Here is a 15,903-nt window from a genome sequence, read left to right on the forward strand (position 1 = left end):
GGGCGGGGGGTATATGGGTGTGGTGTGGCAGAGGACATTCTTGTTTGTTTAAACAGGATCAGTCTGGCGTCGGTTGTGCCAGCTGTGCCAGCATTCTGGGCGGGGAACCCCTTTTGGTGTTTTAAGCATTGCTACTTAATAGCTATTGAAAAATAGCAGATCTACAAGCTCATAGCGCGGGCACCTAGTGCCGCGCTACGAGCTTGTAGGTCTGCTATTTTTGAAAAAACGTGAAAATGCGGCACAAATCTTTGAATATATATATTCTTTCACATCAGCGAACGTTTTTAACTCAAATCTTTGCTTCTGGGGGGTTTCTGGAATAACATATTTACAGATGGAGGGTCAGCGGCTAAATATACAGATAATTCGGGGTCCTTGACATGCAAATGGTTGTCAGCACCACTGACATAGAAACATAGGTTTTTCAGAAAACTGAGAACGTAGAAGACTTTATTTTAATAGGCTTCAGGTGGAAATGGGTTAATGCATCAGTTCTATCATCCATTATGTCCATGATCTGTATACCACTGCCATTGATACAACTGTGAAATTGTATCCATCTGGTTTATTAGTCCTAATATTCTTATTGATATTCTAGTGTCCATGCTGACATGGCCTACAAACCTTATACAGACTTTATACTAGACATTAGGACAGCTGAGAGGGAGACAGTTTAGGAGAGATGGACAGTAAGACAGCTGTGTCCGTTAAGAAAAAGGTCTGTCATGCCATGGAAAGAACGATTGTACTACTCACCAGACGGTTTTATGATGAAGAATTAAGGCCTACTTTCCCCGGTGGATGCACTCTGAGCCCCCCACCACACGTATAAAATGCACTTTTTGTCCAAAAAATGATTTGTTTTTTTACTCCACTGCGCCCTCTACAGATTGACAAGATTTTTTCCTTCCGGTGGGAAAACAAAAATAATTTACTGGCCAATTTATTTTATTTTATACATGTGGTGGGGGGCTCAGAGTGCATCCATTAAGGCAAAGTAGGCTTTCTTCATCACAAAACACTCTTTGTATTGGTGAGTAGTGAAATCGTTATTTTTTTTATTTCAACTCAAGAGGCTGTGCTGTGATCTGCAGAGCTATTCTGGGATGACATTTCATTTCTGTGTTGTGTTGCTTCTAATGTTGAACCATTTCCCTCTGCCCCCTGTCCTCCTCAGCCATGTCCGGCGGAAAGGTACCTCAGCTGGCCGGCGCCATGATCCTGTTGATCGACGTGTTCGATAAGTACGCCAAGAAGGACGGTGACGGCGAGTCGCTCAGCAAGGGAGAGCTCAGTGACCTGCTGAAGACCGAGCTGGGAGAAGACTTCACCAGCGTGAGTGTTAACCCATGTAGACCTGAGGACCATTCTAAAAAAATCTTCTAAATCCTGAGTTTTCTGAAAAACAGTATGTCAGTCGCTCTCAAACATTTTCACGTCAAGGAACCCGCAGAATTATATGTAATTGGCCGCCGGCCCCCCATCTGAAAATATGTTTTCCAGGGACCTCCAGAAGCAAAGATTTGAGTTAAAAACGTTTGCTCTGAAATAATATATATTCAAAGATTTGCGGCGTGCACATTTCCATGATTTTCCAAAAATAACAGACCTGCAAGCTCATAGCGCGGCACCGAGTACCGCGCTATGAGCTTGTAGATCTGCTATTTTTCAATAGCTAAAGTATAACATAATGCTTAAAACACCAAAAGGTGCCAAAAAAGTTCCCTTTACTTTTGGCCAGTACTAATTTCACTGCCTAATCTCCCCCCCACAGCTGTAGGGGGGGAGGGGTTAGGGGGGGGGGGGGCTGATAGTGTGGTGTCACTATATTACTGTTTATTTCATTTGCCCGTTTGACTGTCAAGGGTTCAGCCTCCAGGAAGAAACCCTAAATACAAAGTTAATACACCATTGCACATAAAAACGACTCCAGGGTGTTTAATGAAGTACTGTCACCTCATAGACACATGGAAAACTGGAAAAATACAAAAAATGTGGCACTCCATAAGTACCAAGTACCAGGCATTTTTGCCACTCAGTAGGCGTTCCTGCATAACTTCCTGGTTTGATGATGATGTCACGCGCATACCCTCTATTGGGGTAAATTCGGCCATAGCCACTTTTTTATGATCGTGAGAACGATGGCTTCCATTATCGCATTGCAACCTTTCAGGAATTGAAAGGTGAAAAAAGAAGCAGCTTGGAACTCCTCATACGTACATATAAGGAAGCATCGAGGTCAGTCCGTTGCTCTCCCCATGTTGGCAGATGAAGTGTATAGCGCCCAGGATCACATTAGATAATTGATACTGGGTGAAAAGAATGGGTTGCAAAATCATGGGACAAACCAGCGGATTGCCCTCATGCTTCCTTCTATGCATGAGTCCAAGCTGCTCAGATGATTATTTCTATATGCATTTGATGTGTTGTCCTCTCTTACTGTAAACCACTCTGGATTAAGCGTCTGCAAAATGCCTAAATCCCCCCCCCCCCCCCCCCCCCTCTCTCTCTCTCTCTCTAGGCCGGTGACAAGGCAAAGGTAGACGAGTTCTTCAACCAGTTGGACGCGAACAAGGACGGAACCATCTCTTTCCAGGAGTTCATGGTCTTCACAGCGTCACTGACCATGATGATCCAAGGGTTGTCCACCAAGAAAATGTAGTTCAATCTTCTGCTAGAGAGAGAGGATGATGGAATGCTGTGGGGGTTTACCTTGTTGTGACTCATGGCGAAAACACACGCGAGTTGGGGGGGGGGAAATAAAACTGTAGCCATGCCATTTCATAACACAAATAAACATTGTTATACAATCTTGTTTGCTTCACTGTTCTCAAACCCTCATATTACAGTGGTTTTCAACCCTTTTCATAATATGGTAAATTGTATATTTGGCCCCAGATACTACACATGGGCGGCTGTGGCTCAAGAGGTAGAGGTAGAGCAGGTCGTCCAATGACCCATGGGTCGGCGGTTCGAATCCCGGCTCCTCCTGTCTACATGTCGAAGTGTCCTTGGGCAAGACACTGAACCCCAAATTGCTCCCGATGTGCTGGTTGGTACCTTGCATGGCTTCCGCCACCACCGGTGTATGAATGTGTGTATGAATGGGTGAATGTAATGCACAATCTATGTAAAGCGCCTTGGATAAAGGCGCTATATAAATGCACCATTTACCATTTACCATTTACACAGATTAATATACATTTACAAATAGCCTATATCTTTATATTTTTTTATATATATTTGAATGTATTATCAGTTATCGGTATCGGTCTTGAGAAGCAGGATGTTATCAATATTGGTTAAAACAAAGTAATGGTGATGGGCCATGGTGGTCTGCTGGCCCTGCAATATGAGTACTTTTACTTGTAGTACTTTAAGTACATTTTGATGCCGATACTTTTGTACTTTTACTCAAGTACATTTTCAATTCCATACTTTTACTTGTAACGGAGTAGTTCTAAATTGCAGTATTGGTACTTTTACTTAAGTAAAACAATTGAGTACTTTTTCCACCACTGTATGCCTAGCCGTTGGCCAGGTATAGTAGTGACTCATCACAGCCAAAATGGCGCACCCCCCTAATTTGCATACCAAAGGTGCGAGGTTTGCAAGCCCTATTGATGAGATTTAGCCTCGGGCCCAAATGAACACATATTTGATATATTTTTGAGTGGTGCAAACCACTCCAATAACCAGCTTTGTCTGTATGTATGTGTCTATGTATGTGTGTACCTGTACGTGGGGCCACGTATGGTGAGCATGGTTGCTATGGTTAGTGTGTGACGTCAGTGCACCACTCAGTTCACACGGGTGTGATTTTTTAGCTTCCCGCCCCCTTCCTATACAAACCCATTATAACTTAAAACTCCATTTTAACCATGATAGATTCATCGAAAACACCCAACCTATGTTCTGTTGACTGATAATGTCTGTCTAATACGTGAGGGGCCCATTTACTGTTTTCATTTATTTTTAATAATGTGTTTTGTGAGGAGGAGCTGGAGCTGCAGGAGGTTCTTTTCCAAAATAATTATTACAAATAAATGAAAACAGTAAATGACAATCCACGGCCCCCTGACGTATTAAAAGGACAATATCAGTCAACAGAAAAAGGTTTAGGTGTTTTTGATGAATCTATGATGGTTAAAATGAAGTTATAATGGGTTTGTATAAGAAGGGGGCAGGGCAGTTAAAATGCTATTGAAAAATACAAGATCTACAAGCTCATAGTGCGCCACCAAGTGGCGCGCTATGAACTTGTAGATCTGCTATTTTTGAAAAATCGTTAAAATGTGCCTCAAATCTTTCAGAAAATTGTCATGATTTAGAAAACTTTTTTTTTTAATGTCGACGTCAGGCCTGAATGGGTTAAGAACTGCCCGGGGTGTTCACATAAGCCTGAGTAGACGTTAAAATGACCAAAAGTTTTTTTGAAAGTGAAATATCCCTTTAAGTAATGCAGCTAACTTAACTCTTGAGAGCGTAACGTATAACCAAATGGATCCCTAACAATACATTTGGTTTTATTTTAACACTCAAGAGTTAAAGATCTATAAATGATCCATTTTGGTTACCAACTCTTCCATCATTTAGCTGAGGATCTCCTGGAACCCCCTCAAGGGACCACTGGTTGAGAACCACTGCCTAAAGGTGCTTCCATGCACAGAGTAGAGTCATGAAGATGCCGCGAGCGGCAGGAGTGTCTTCCTGGTTTTTAAACAGCTGGTGGATGGAAATGAAGCTCCACCCACGCTGCAACGTGCAGCCTCGGCCAGAATGCAACTTGCAGCGTGGGTGGAGCTTAATTAATTTCCATCCACCAGCTGTTTAAAAACCAGGAAGTGACTCTTGCCGGTCGCGGCATCTTGCATCTTCGTGACGCGAGTCACGCGACTGTCTGGATGGAGTCTATCTATGTCAGGGGTCTTCAACAGGTACAGGACCCCTGGAGGGGGACCACCAAATCTTTGTGTGATAGGAACTTGTTAACCACTTGATCCCTAGCATTAATACTATTTTCCTGAAAATAACCTGATCTACAAGCGTGTGGATTGGCTATCTTGAGATTTGGTGTAGAGGGAAAATATTCGAGATTCACTGAATTATGAAGTGAGGGGCGTCTGACTTTTAGAAGCCTGCACATATGGCAGGGTCACTTTCATTTACTGCCACTATAGGCTATAGGCTACATTATGATACATGAATGAAGTGTGTTATTGTGTAAAACAAAACCAGTCACAAGATGTAGTCTATTTATATTGACCCACATGACATCACATGCTGTTTTCTGCTAGACTCCTTTGGCTGCCAATTATGTTTGTTAAAAAGTGTCCTAACAAACATTAAACGTCAATAGACTTTGCTGCATTATGATTAATAACAATACGTTCAAAAGCCAGAGTACCAAGTACATGCAGCGGAGAGCCACATTTAAGTTTACAAAAAGGGTTTAAGAGGGTAAACAAACAAAACCATTAATTTACACAATGATAGTGCTGTCAAACAAATATGAAGGCATCTATGGAATCTATGAAAAATCTTAATCTGCAACACTATGAAGCTGGGACTCCCTGGACTGAAAAGACATTGAGGACCCCTGATCTATGTCAAGGTTATAATAGTTTGGGTCTTTGGGACTATTCATTTTGGTTTTGTTTTAGTTAGTTTAGAATATATAGGCCCATATTTTTTTTAGGAGCGCTAGTCCCTCCTATTCCCAGCTTTGTGTGTTTGTGTGAATCATAACAGTCATTTGTTTGGCTGATCACCCCATAGCGATGATTTGATTGGCTGAGCGCAGAAAAGTGAATGCAAATTGTGATGATGTATGATGACCAGAGCGCCCCTCACTTCATACAGGTGTGATGTTTTTTTTGTAATTCAGTTACTTTCATTCATTTTTTAGAGCGGATTTGCTAGTTTTTATTTGTTTAAAAAAATGCTATTAGTTTTAGTTTTGTGGAGTGGAGTAAATAACGTATTACTCAGATAAAGTACACATAAAACGTTACTTTAGTTTCCACCACTGGTTTTAACCTCTCCACAGAGACCTTCCTCATGCCTGAAGAAGGCCTGGAGGGACCGAAACGTTGCCTTATTAAAATAAAATACTCATGTAGCCTACCGAGCAGAGAGACAGTGTGCGGGTGTATTTTCATTCCTTTCATTGACTGGCCTACGCACCTGTGCATACGCCTGATTTCTAGGTGGGCGAAAGCTTTTTCCTACAACCTCTCCACAGACAAATGTCTGGTTGCGTCCAAAATCACATGCAACATATTGTGACAAACAGTGACAAAACCGAGGGGAGAGGTTTCCCTCTCCCCTCAGGTTAAGAGTCTCATCTGGGTGTCGTCCTCGACAGCACTCTACCATTCCACACCCACATCAACAACACCATCCGGTCATGCCTACTTCCACCTCCGAAATATCAACCGCCTCGATCCGCCCCTCACTCACTCCCAACAGTGCAGCAATCCTGGTTCACTCTCTCGTCACCTCCCGCTTGGATTATTCCAATTCCCTTCTTGTTGGTCTCCCCCACAAACTCTTCATAAGCTCCAACTGGTCCAGAGCGCTGCAGCACGCATCATCACCAGAACCCCTGTCATCAGTCACATCACCCCATTTTACACCAACTCCACTGGCTTCCCATCAAATACCGTATTGACTATAAAATCCTCCTTCATACATTCAAGGCCATCCATAACCTCCCCCCCCCCCCCCCCCCCACACACACACCTGTCTGACCTTATTCACGTCAACATTCCCACCAGGTCTCTTAGGTCTGCCTCCTCCATCACTCTGAAAGTCCTTCCAGCCCATCTGTCCACCGTGGGGTCAAGAGCCTTCAGCCGCTCTGCCCCCCACCTCTGGAACTCCCTCCCCCTGATATTAGAAACATGGACTCAATCACCACATTTCAAACCCACCTCAAAACCCACCTGTTTAGGCAGGCTTATGGCTGACCTCTGTGTTTTGTGCTGCAAGCTGTACCATATTTTTTGCTCTTGCTTTTAACTGTGTTTTGTATTAACTGTTTTTAACTTATTGTACGGCGAGTTGGCGACCTTGTAGAAAAACGGCTTATAAATTAAAAATCCATCCGTGTGAACTGAGTGGTGCAGTGACGTCACACACTAACCATAGCAACCATGCTCACATGTACGTGGGGCCATGTACAGGTACACAGGTGCACACATACACAGGTACACACATACACAGGTACACACATACACAGGTACATACAGACAAAGCTGGTTGTTGGAGTGGTTTTCACCACTCAAAAATGTATTATTATTATTATTATTATTATTATTATTATTATTATTATTATTATTATTATTATTATTATTATTATTATTATATTGGCATGCTGTTTTTCCAGCATGCTTTCGAGTGCATACATAGGGCCAGCCAATGTAGGCTACCATGAATCACCCCATTCACTGGAAAGGAATTACAGTCTCCGGTGGAAATGGAATTGTACATGCGGATATAATTACATTAAAATGGTTTTGGGAGTATAACCACAGGGTTGTAGAGATTGCACAATTCACCCCGCATAGAATGAGGACAATTGGATGTGAGTCCTTTCCTATTGAAAGGGTGAGTCATAGTAGACCGGACATACTACTTGATAACACACCTCAAATGTTAGGAAAAAGTCCTCCATCTTGTGATGAAGCATAGGCAGTGCACTGGGCACTGCAACACACCTGCACTGAGTTGAGGAGAGTGAGTGGAACACACCTGGCACAGATTGCAGAAGGCCTTCAAAAGGCACTCACTTGGTGCAATTATTTCAGAGGCATCCGTACAGTTTTGTTCTGTTATATTTATTTGTGTGTTTGCTGTGTTCTGTTGAGTAAGTACTGATTTATCACTTGTTACGTATGATTTGTTAAGTTACCTTTAAATTGTATGTGCATCTGCTTCACTGGTCCTAATATTCATGATATTATGGTGTCCATGTGCTAGCCACTAACCAGCTGATGCCTACAAACTTTATAGGACAGCTGAGAGTTTAAGTTGACAGTTTAGGTTGACAGTTTAAGAGGGACAGCCCTATCTTGTGCCACCCTTATCCCTAATTTGCCTTTTTATTTTAAAATGGTTCAACTAGGTGACCTACATTGACACATTGTGAGCTTGTAGATTGGCTATTGGAACAATTTTAAAATGTGTGTTTTGTTTTTTAAAAGAATGGCATAAGTTGAGGGATAAGGGTTAAAGGGTGGTGCAAGATATAGCCCCGAGTGTTTGTGCAGAATAAGGTTGAAACATTCTGTGTACCGGTATATGAATCTGTCATGGACCACTAGATGGCAGTGGTGTCTGGACTTTGGTGACATTTCACAGAGTGGCTGCCCTCCTCCTGTTGGTGTTGTGTGTGTGTGTGTGCTCTTAGAGAAGCACAATAGGCCTATCTCACAGCCCGCTTTCCACGCCCACTTCCGGTAAATAGTGGTGTCATTTAACATTAGCATTTACATGTTTTTCTTTTTTCTCTGGAGAATCTAAGTACATTTTCTAATGTAAAAATGTGACAGACCAATATTATTATGAAGCAAACAAGATGGTAAATCAGCTCGAAAAGATAGAACAAACCTTACCTTGAGAAAACAAAAGTTGTAGACTTCTTAAATTACCTCTGTTAACATGTAGCGTCTATGGAGTGACGTCACACTATCACCACTAACCCCGAAAGGGGGCGGGGAAATTCTGTGAGATAGGCTTATTGTTCCCTACACCAGTGTTGCTTCTAATGTTTGACCTATGCCCTCTGTCCACAGCCATGTCAGGATTATTGCAGGAGATTCCTCAGCTGGCCAAGGTCATGAACCTGTTGGTCGACCTGTTTAATAAGCATGCCAAGAAGGATGAGGATGGTGATGACTCGCTCAGCAAGGGAGAGCTCAGTGACCTGCTCAAGGCCGAGCTGGGAGAATTCACCAGTGTGAGTGTTCACTTGAATATTCCCTTACTTTTGACTATAGTGCTAATTTGGCTAAGTGAGTGTTTACTTAAAACGTTTGCTTTACTTTTGGCCAGTGCTAATTTAGCTGACTAGCACTATGATGGAAGCAAAAACAATAAATGACCTGTTTTGGTTTGGCCTCCCTGCTCATTATTTTGACCTGAGCGACCAGGCAGGCTCTACTAGCTGAGCGGTAAAAATTGATTCAAGTCTGGGGTAGAACGGAAAGCTGCATGGTGCCGCTTTATGTAAAGTAATAAATAATGTCCTGTATTGTAAATGTAGGCCTACTTACGAGTAAAGTGTAATATAAGATCTGCAATTTTCAGAATTATTGCCTCTTCTCTGGTATTCAAAATGTAGGCTATTGAGTACTGGACTCAATCACTACATTTCAAACCCACCTCAAAACCCACCTGTTTAGGCAGGCTTATGGCTGACCTCTGTGTTTTGTGCTGCAAGCTGTACCATATTTTTTGCCTTGCTTTTAACTGTTTTTAACTTATTGTACGGCGAGTTGGCGACCTTGTAGAAAAACGGCTTATAAATTAAAAATCCATCCGTGTGAACTGAGTGGTGCAGTGACGTCACACACTAACCATAGCAACCATGCTCACATGTACGTGGGGCCATGTACAGGTACACACAGGTACACACATACACAGGTACACACATACACAGGTACATACAGACAAAGCTGGTTGTTGGAGTGGTTTGCACCACTCAAAAATGTATTATTAATATTAGAATTCACCAGTGTGAGTGTTCACTTAAATGTTCCCTTACTTTTGACTATAGTGCTAATTAAGTGAGTGTTTACTTAAAACGTTTGCTTTACTTTTGGCCAGTGCTAATTTAGCTGACTAGCACTATGATGGAAGGAAAAACAATAAATGACCTGTTTTGGTTTGGCCTCCGTGCTCATTATTTTGACCTGAGCGACCAGGCAGGCTCTACTAGTTCAGCGGTAAAAATGGATTCAAGTCTGGGGTAGAACGGAAAGCTGCATGGTGCCGCTTTATGTAAAGTAATCAATAATGTCCTGTATTGTAAATGTAGGCCTACCTACGAGTAAAGTGTAATATAAGATCTGCAATTTTCAGAATTCTTGCCTCTTCTCTGGTATTCAAAATGTAGGCTATTGAGTACTGGACTCAATCACTACATTTCAAAACCCACCTGTTTAGGCAGGCTTATGGCTGACCTCTGTGTTTTGTGCTGCAAGCTGTACCATATTTTTTGCTCTTGCTTTTAACTGTGTTTTGTAACTGTTTTTAACTTATTGTACGGCGAGTTGGCGACCTTGTAGAAAAACGGCTTATAAATTAAAAATCCATCCTAGCGTTTAATGTTTCAATGTGCAGAGTTTATTTTTACATAGTGTTGAACTGATGGCTTTCCTTATAATCTCATGACTATCTATGCATTGAGGTGTTGTCCTCCCTTACTGTGTATTGCTCTGAAATAAGAGCATCTGCAAAATGCCTAAATTGCGCACCCCCCCCCCCCCCCCCCCCCTCCTCCTGTCTAAATAGGCCAGTGACAAGGCAAAGGCAGACAAGTTCTTCAACCAGTTGGATGCGGACAAGAACGGAACCATCTCTTTCGATGATTTCATGGTCTTCACAGCGTCACTTCACATGCTGCTCAAAGGGTTGTCCACCAAGAAAATGTAGTTCAATCTTCTGCTAGAGAGAGGATGATGGAATGCTGTGGGGGTTTACCTTGTTGTGACTCATGGCGAGTTGGGGGGGGGGGGGGGGGAATAAAACTGTAGCCATGCCATTTCATAACACAAATAAACATTGTTATACAATCTTGTTTGCTTCACTGTTCCTCAAACCCTCATCTATTTACACAGTGGTTTTCAACCGTTTTCATAATATGGTAAATTGTATATTTGGCCACAGATACTACACAGATTAATATACATTTACAAATAGCCTATATCTTTATAATTATTTATATATATATATTTGAATGTATTATCGGTATCGGTCTTGAGAAGCAGGATGTTATCAATATCGGTTAAACAAAAGTAATGGTGATGGGCCATGGTGGTCTGCTGGCCCTGCAATATGAGTACTTTTACTTGTAGTACTTTAATTACATTTTGATGCCGATACTTTTGTACTTTTACTCAAGTACATTTTCAATTCCATACTTTTACTTGTAACGGAGTAGTTCTAAATTGCAGTATTGGTACTTTTACTTAAAGGTGTAGTGAAATGAAAAATATGTTTTTCACACCTTTAGACCATATCCATGGTCATCATATGGGCATACCTAACAATGGATGCCAAAATTTTTTGAAAATTCTCTTTTGTGTGTTTTTATATCAAAAGTCCATAAAAAAATATGTTTTATTACTTCCTGAAAACGAAAACGTGCTGCGTGATGACGTGTCGAGGCCAACATCGATAAAAGCCAATAAAAATGAAGCTCACCAGTTTAATTCTCCGCATCCGTCCAGCACAGGCTGCACAGCTGCTACTGATTACAGAAATCTTCCGTTTTTATTCCCATCCAGAGAGTGTATTACTCGGTTTCAACTTAATCATCACGCTAAAAATGTATCTGAAAACATTATAGGGTAGAAATAAGCCACATTAAGTGTAAACTGGTAAAGCTGGCCGACTATTTGATTTGTAAACAAACATCCACACGCTGTCCTGCGTAGCATAGCTACCCGTCCCTAGCTACCGTCCCATTCCCTGAAGGGATGCGACGCTCTGATTGGTTCAGAAACTTCATAGCGGTGTTTCAACTTGAGACCGTCTGAAACTTCAAAATAAAATGTCCACCATTTCCGTTTCACTACGCCTTTAAGTAAAACAATTTACTTTTTTCACCACTGTATGCCTAGCCGTTGGCCAGGTATAGTAGTGACTCATCACAGCCAAAATGGCGCACCCCCCGAATTTGCATACCAAAGGTGCGAGGTTTGCAAGCCCTATTGATGAGATTTAGCCTCGGGCCCAAATGAACACCCCAGACAGTTTTTAAGTTGCTTCAGTCAGTATTTAGATATTTGATATATTTTTGAGTGGTGCAAACCACTCCAATAACCAGCTTTGTCTGTATGTATGTGTCTATGTATGTGTGTACCTGTACGTGGGGCCACGTATGGTGAGCATGGTTGCTATGGTTAGTGTGTGACGTCAGTGCACCACTCAGTTCACACGGGTGTGATTTTTTAGCTTCCCGCCCCCTTCCTATACAAACCCATTATAACTTAAAACTCCATTTTAACCATGATAGATTCATCGAAAACACCCAACCTATGTTCTGTTGACTGATAATGTCTGTCTAATACGTGAGGGGCCCATTTACTGTTTTCATTTATTTTTAATAATGTGTTTCGTGAGGAGGAGCTGGAGCTGCAGGAGGTTATTTTCCAAAATAATTATTAAAAATAAATGAAAACAGTAAATGACAATCCACGGCCCCCTGACGTATTAAAAGGACAATATCAGTCAACAGAAAAGGGTTTAGGTGTTTTTGATGAATCTATGATGGTTAAAATGAAGTTATAATGGGTTTGTATAAGAAGGGGGCAGGGCAGTTAAAATGCTATTGAAAAATAGCAGATCTACAAGCTCATAGCGCGCCACCGAGTGGCGCGCTATGAACTTGTAGATCTGCTATTTTTGAAAAATCGTTAAAATGTGCCTCACATCTTTCAGAAAATTGTCATGATTTAGAAAACATTTTTTTTTAAATGTCGACGTCAGGCCTGAATGGGTTAAGAACTGCCCGGGGTGTTCACATAAGCCTGAGTAGACGTTAAAATTACCAAACGTTTTTTTTAAAGTGAAATATCCCTTTAAGTAATGCAGCTAACTTAACTCTTGAGAGCGTAACGTATAACCAAATGGATCCCTAACAATACATTTGGTTTTATTTTAACACTCAAGAGTTAAAGATCTATAAAGGATCCATTTTGGTTACCAACTCTTCCATCATTTAGCTGAGGATCTCCTGGAACCCCCTCAAGGGACCACTGGTTGAGAACCACTGCCTAAAGGTGCTCCCATGCACACAGTATATAGTCATGAAGATGCCGTGAGCGGCAGGAGTGTCTTCCTGGTTTTTAAACAGCTGGTGGATGGAAATGAAGCTCCACCCACGCTGCAACGTGCAGCCTCGGCCAGAATGCAACTTGCAGCGTGGGTGGAGCTTAATTAATTTCCATCCACCAGCTGTTTAAAAACCAGGAAGTGACTCTTGTCGGTCGCGGCATCTTGCATCTTCGCGACGCGAGTCACACGACTGTCTGGATGCCCCTTGGGGGGGGGGGGGTTCCTTCTACAGGGGGGACCACCAAATATTTGTGTGATAGGAACTTGTTAACCACTTGATCCCTAGCATTAATACTATTTTCCTGAAAATAACCTGATCTACAAGCTTGATTGGCTATCTTGCGATTTGGTGTAGAGGGAAAATATTCGAGATTCACTGAATTATGAAGTGAGGGGCGTCTGACTTTTAGAAGCCTGCACATATGGCAGGGTCACTTTCATTTACTGCCACTATAGGCTATAGGCTACATTATGATACATGAATGAAGTGTGTTATTGTGTAAAACAAAACCAGTCACAAGATGTAGTCTATTTATATTGACCCACATGACATCACATGCTGTTTTCTGCTAGACTCCTTTGGCTGCCAATTATGTTTGTTAAAAAGTGTCCTAACAAACATTAAACGTCAATAGACTTGGCTGCATTATGATTAATAATAATACGTTCAAAAGCCAGAGTACCAAGTACATGCAGCGGAGAGCCACATTTAAGTTTACAAAGAGGGTTTAAGAGGGTAAACAAACAAAACCATTAATTTACACAATGATAGTGCTGTCAAACAAATATGAAGGCATCTATGGAATCTATGAAAAATCTTAATCTGCAACACTATGAAGCTGGGACTCCCTGGACTGAAAAGACATTGAGGACCCCTGATCTATGTCAAGGTTATAATAGTTTGGGTCTTTGGGACTATTCATTTTGGTTTTGTTTTAGTTAGTTTAGAATATATAGGCCCATATTTTCTTTAGGAGCGCTAGTCCCTCCTATTACCAGCTTTGTGTGTTTGTGTGAATCACAACAGTCATTTGATTGGCTGATCACCCCATAGCGATGATTTGATTGGCTGAGCGCAGAAAAGTGAAGATGCAAATTATGATGATGTATGATGACCAGAGCGCCCCTCACTTTATACAGGTGTGATGTTTTTTTTGTAATTCAGTTACTTTAATTCATTTTTTAGAGCGGATTTGCTAGTTTTTATTTGTTTTAAAAAAAATGCTATTAGTTTTAGTTTTGTGGAGTGGAGTAAATAACGTATTACTCAGATAAAGTACACATAAAACGTTACTTTAGTTTCCACCACTGGTTTTAACCTCTCCACAGAGACCTTCCTCATGCCTGAAGAAGGCCTGGAGTGACCGAAACGTTGCCTTATTAAAATAAAATACTTATGTAGCCTACCGAGCAGATCGACAGTGTGCGGGTGTATTTTCATTCCTTTCATTGACTGGCCTACGCACCTGTGCATACGCCTGATTTCTAGGTGTGCGAAAGCTTTTTCCTTCAACCTCTCCACAGACAAATGTCTGGTTGCGTCCAAAATCACATGGAACATATTGTGACACAAAGTGACAAAACCGAGGTAGTCATCAACTCCTCGGTTTCCCCCTCCCCTCAGGTTAAGAGTCTCATCTGGGTGTCGTCCTCGACAGCACTCTACCATTCCACACCCACATCAACAACACCATCCGGTCATGCCTACTTCCACCTCAGAAATATCAACCGCCTCGATCCACCCCTCACTCACTCCCAACAGTGCGGCAATCCTGGTTCACTCTCTCGTCACCTCCCGCTTGGATTATTCCAATTCCCTTCTTGTTGGTCTCCCCCACAAACTCTTCATAAGCTCCAACTGGTCCAGAGCGCTGCAGCACGCATCATCACCAGAACCACTGTCATCAGTCACATCACCCCATTTTACACCAACTCCACTGGCTTCCCATCAAATACCGTATTGACTATAAAATCCTCCTTCATACATTCAAGGCCATCCATAACCCCCCCCCACACACACCTGTCTGACCTTATTCACGTCAACATTCCCACCAGGTCTCTTAGGTCTGCCTCCTCCATCACTCTGAAAGTCCTTCCAGCCCAACTGTCCACCGTGGGGTCAAGATCTTTCAGCCGCTCTGCCCCTCACCTCTGGAACTCCCTCCCCCCTGATGCTCTGCCCCTCACCTCTGGAACTCCCTCCCCCCTGATGCTCTGCCCCTCACCTCTGGAACTCCCTCCCCCCTGATGCTCTGCCCCTCACCTCTGGAACTCCCTCCCCCCTGATATTAGAAACATGGACTCAATCACTACATTTCAAACCCACCTCAAAACCCACCTGTTTAGGCAGGCTTATGGCTGACCTCTGTGTTTTGTGCTGCAAGCTGTACCATATTTTTTGCTCTTGCTTTTAACTGTGTTTTGTATTAACTGTTTTTAACTTATTGTACGGCGAGTTGGCGACCTTGTAGAAAAACGGCTTATAAATTAAAAATCCATCCGTGTGAACTGAGTGGTGCAGTGACGTCACACACTAACCATAGCAACCATGCTCACATGTACGTGGGGCCATGTACAGGTACACAGGTACACACATACACAGGTACACACATACACAGGTACATACAGACAAAGCTGGTTGTTGGAGTGGTTTGCACCACTCAAAAATGTATTATTATTATTATTATTATTATTATTATTATTATTATTATTATTATTATTATATTGGCATGCTGTTTTTCCAGCATGCTTTCGAGTGCATACATAAGGCCAGCCAATGTAGGCTACCATGAATCACCCCATTCACTGGAAAGGAATTACAGTCTCCGGTGGAAA

At 42.1% G+C, this 15,903-nt stretch overlaps 2 protein-coding genes and 1 long non-coding RNA gene across 3 annotated transcripts in view; 2 read left to right on the forward strand and 1 right to left on the reverse strand.

Moving 5' to 3' along the window:
- Positions 1 to 15,903, forward strand: part of LOC306925145 (scavenger receptor cysteine-rich domain-containing group B protein-like) — a gene marked incomplete at its 3' end in the record, with an annotated part of 797,673 nt that overhangs the window by 167,131 nt on the left and 614,639 nt on the right. The window lies entirely within an intron of this gene.
- Positions 7,726 to 10,741, forward strand: LOC306924600 (ictacalcin-like). Its single transcript, XM_079503174.1, has 3 exons — positions 7,726 to 7,873; positions 8,802 to 8,965; positions 10,522 to 10,741. Exons 2-3 carry the CDS (start codon positions 8,804 to 8,806, stop codon positions 10,660 to 10,662), a joined length of 303 nt encoding a protein of 100 aa, XP_079359300.1. The 5' UTR covers positions 7,726 to 7,873; positions 8,802 to 8,803; the 3' UTR covers positions 10,663 to 10,741.
- Positions 14,933 to 15,430, reverse strand: LOC306925708. The gene is made up of 2 exons (XR_013790297.1): positions 15,332 to 15,430; positions 14,933 to 15,217 (listed from the first exon to the last, which is right to left on the reverse strand). It is a non-coding gene; the product is annotated as an uncharacterized lncRNA (long non-coding RNA).

The sequence above is a fragment of the Electrona antarctica genome (genome assembly GCF_951216825.1).
Source record: "Electrona antarctica genome assembly, chromosome: 6".
In the NCBI taxonomy this organism is placed as follows: domain Eukaryota; kingdom Metazoa; phylum Chordata; class Actinopteri; order Myctophiformes; family Myctophidae; genus Electrona; species Electrona antarctica.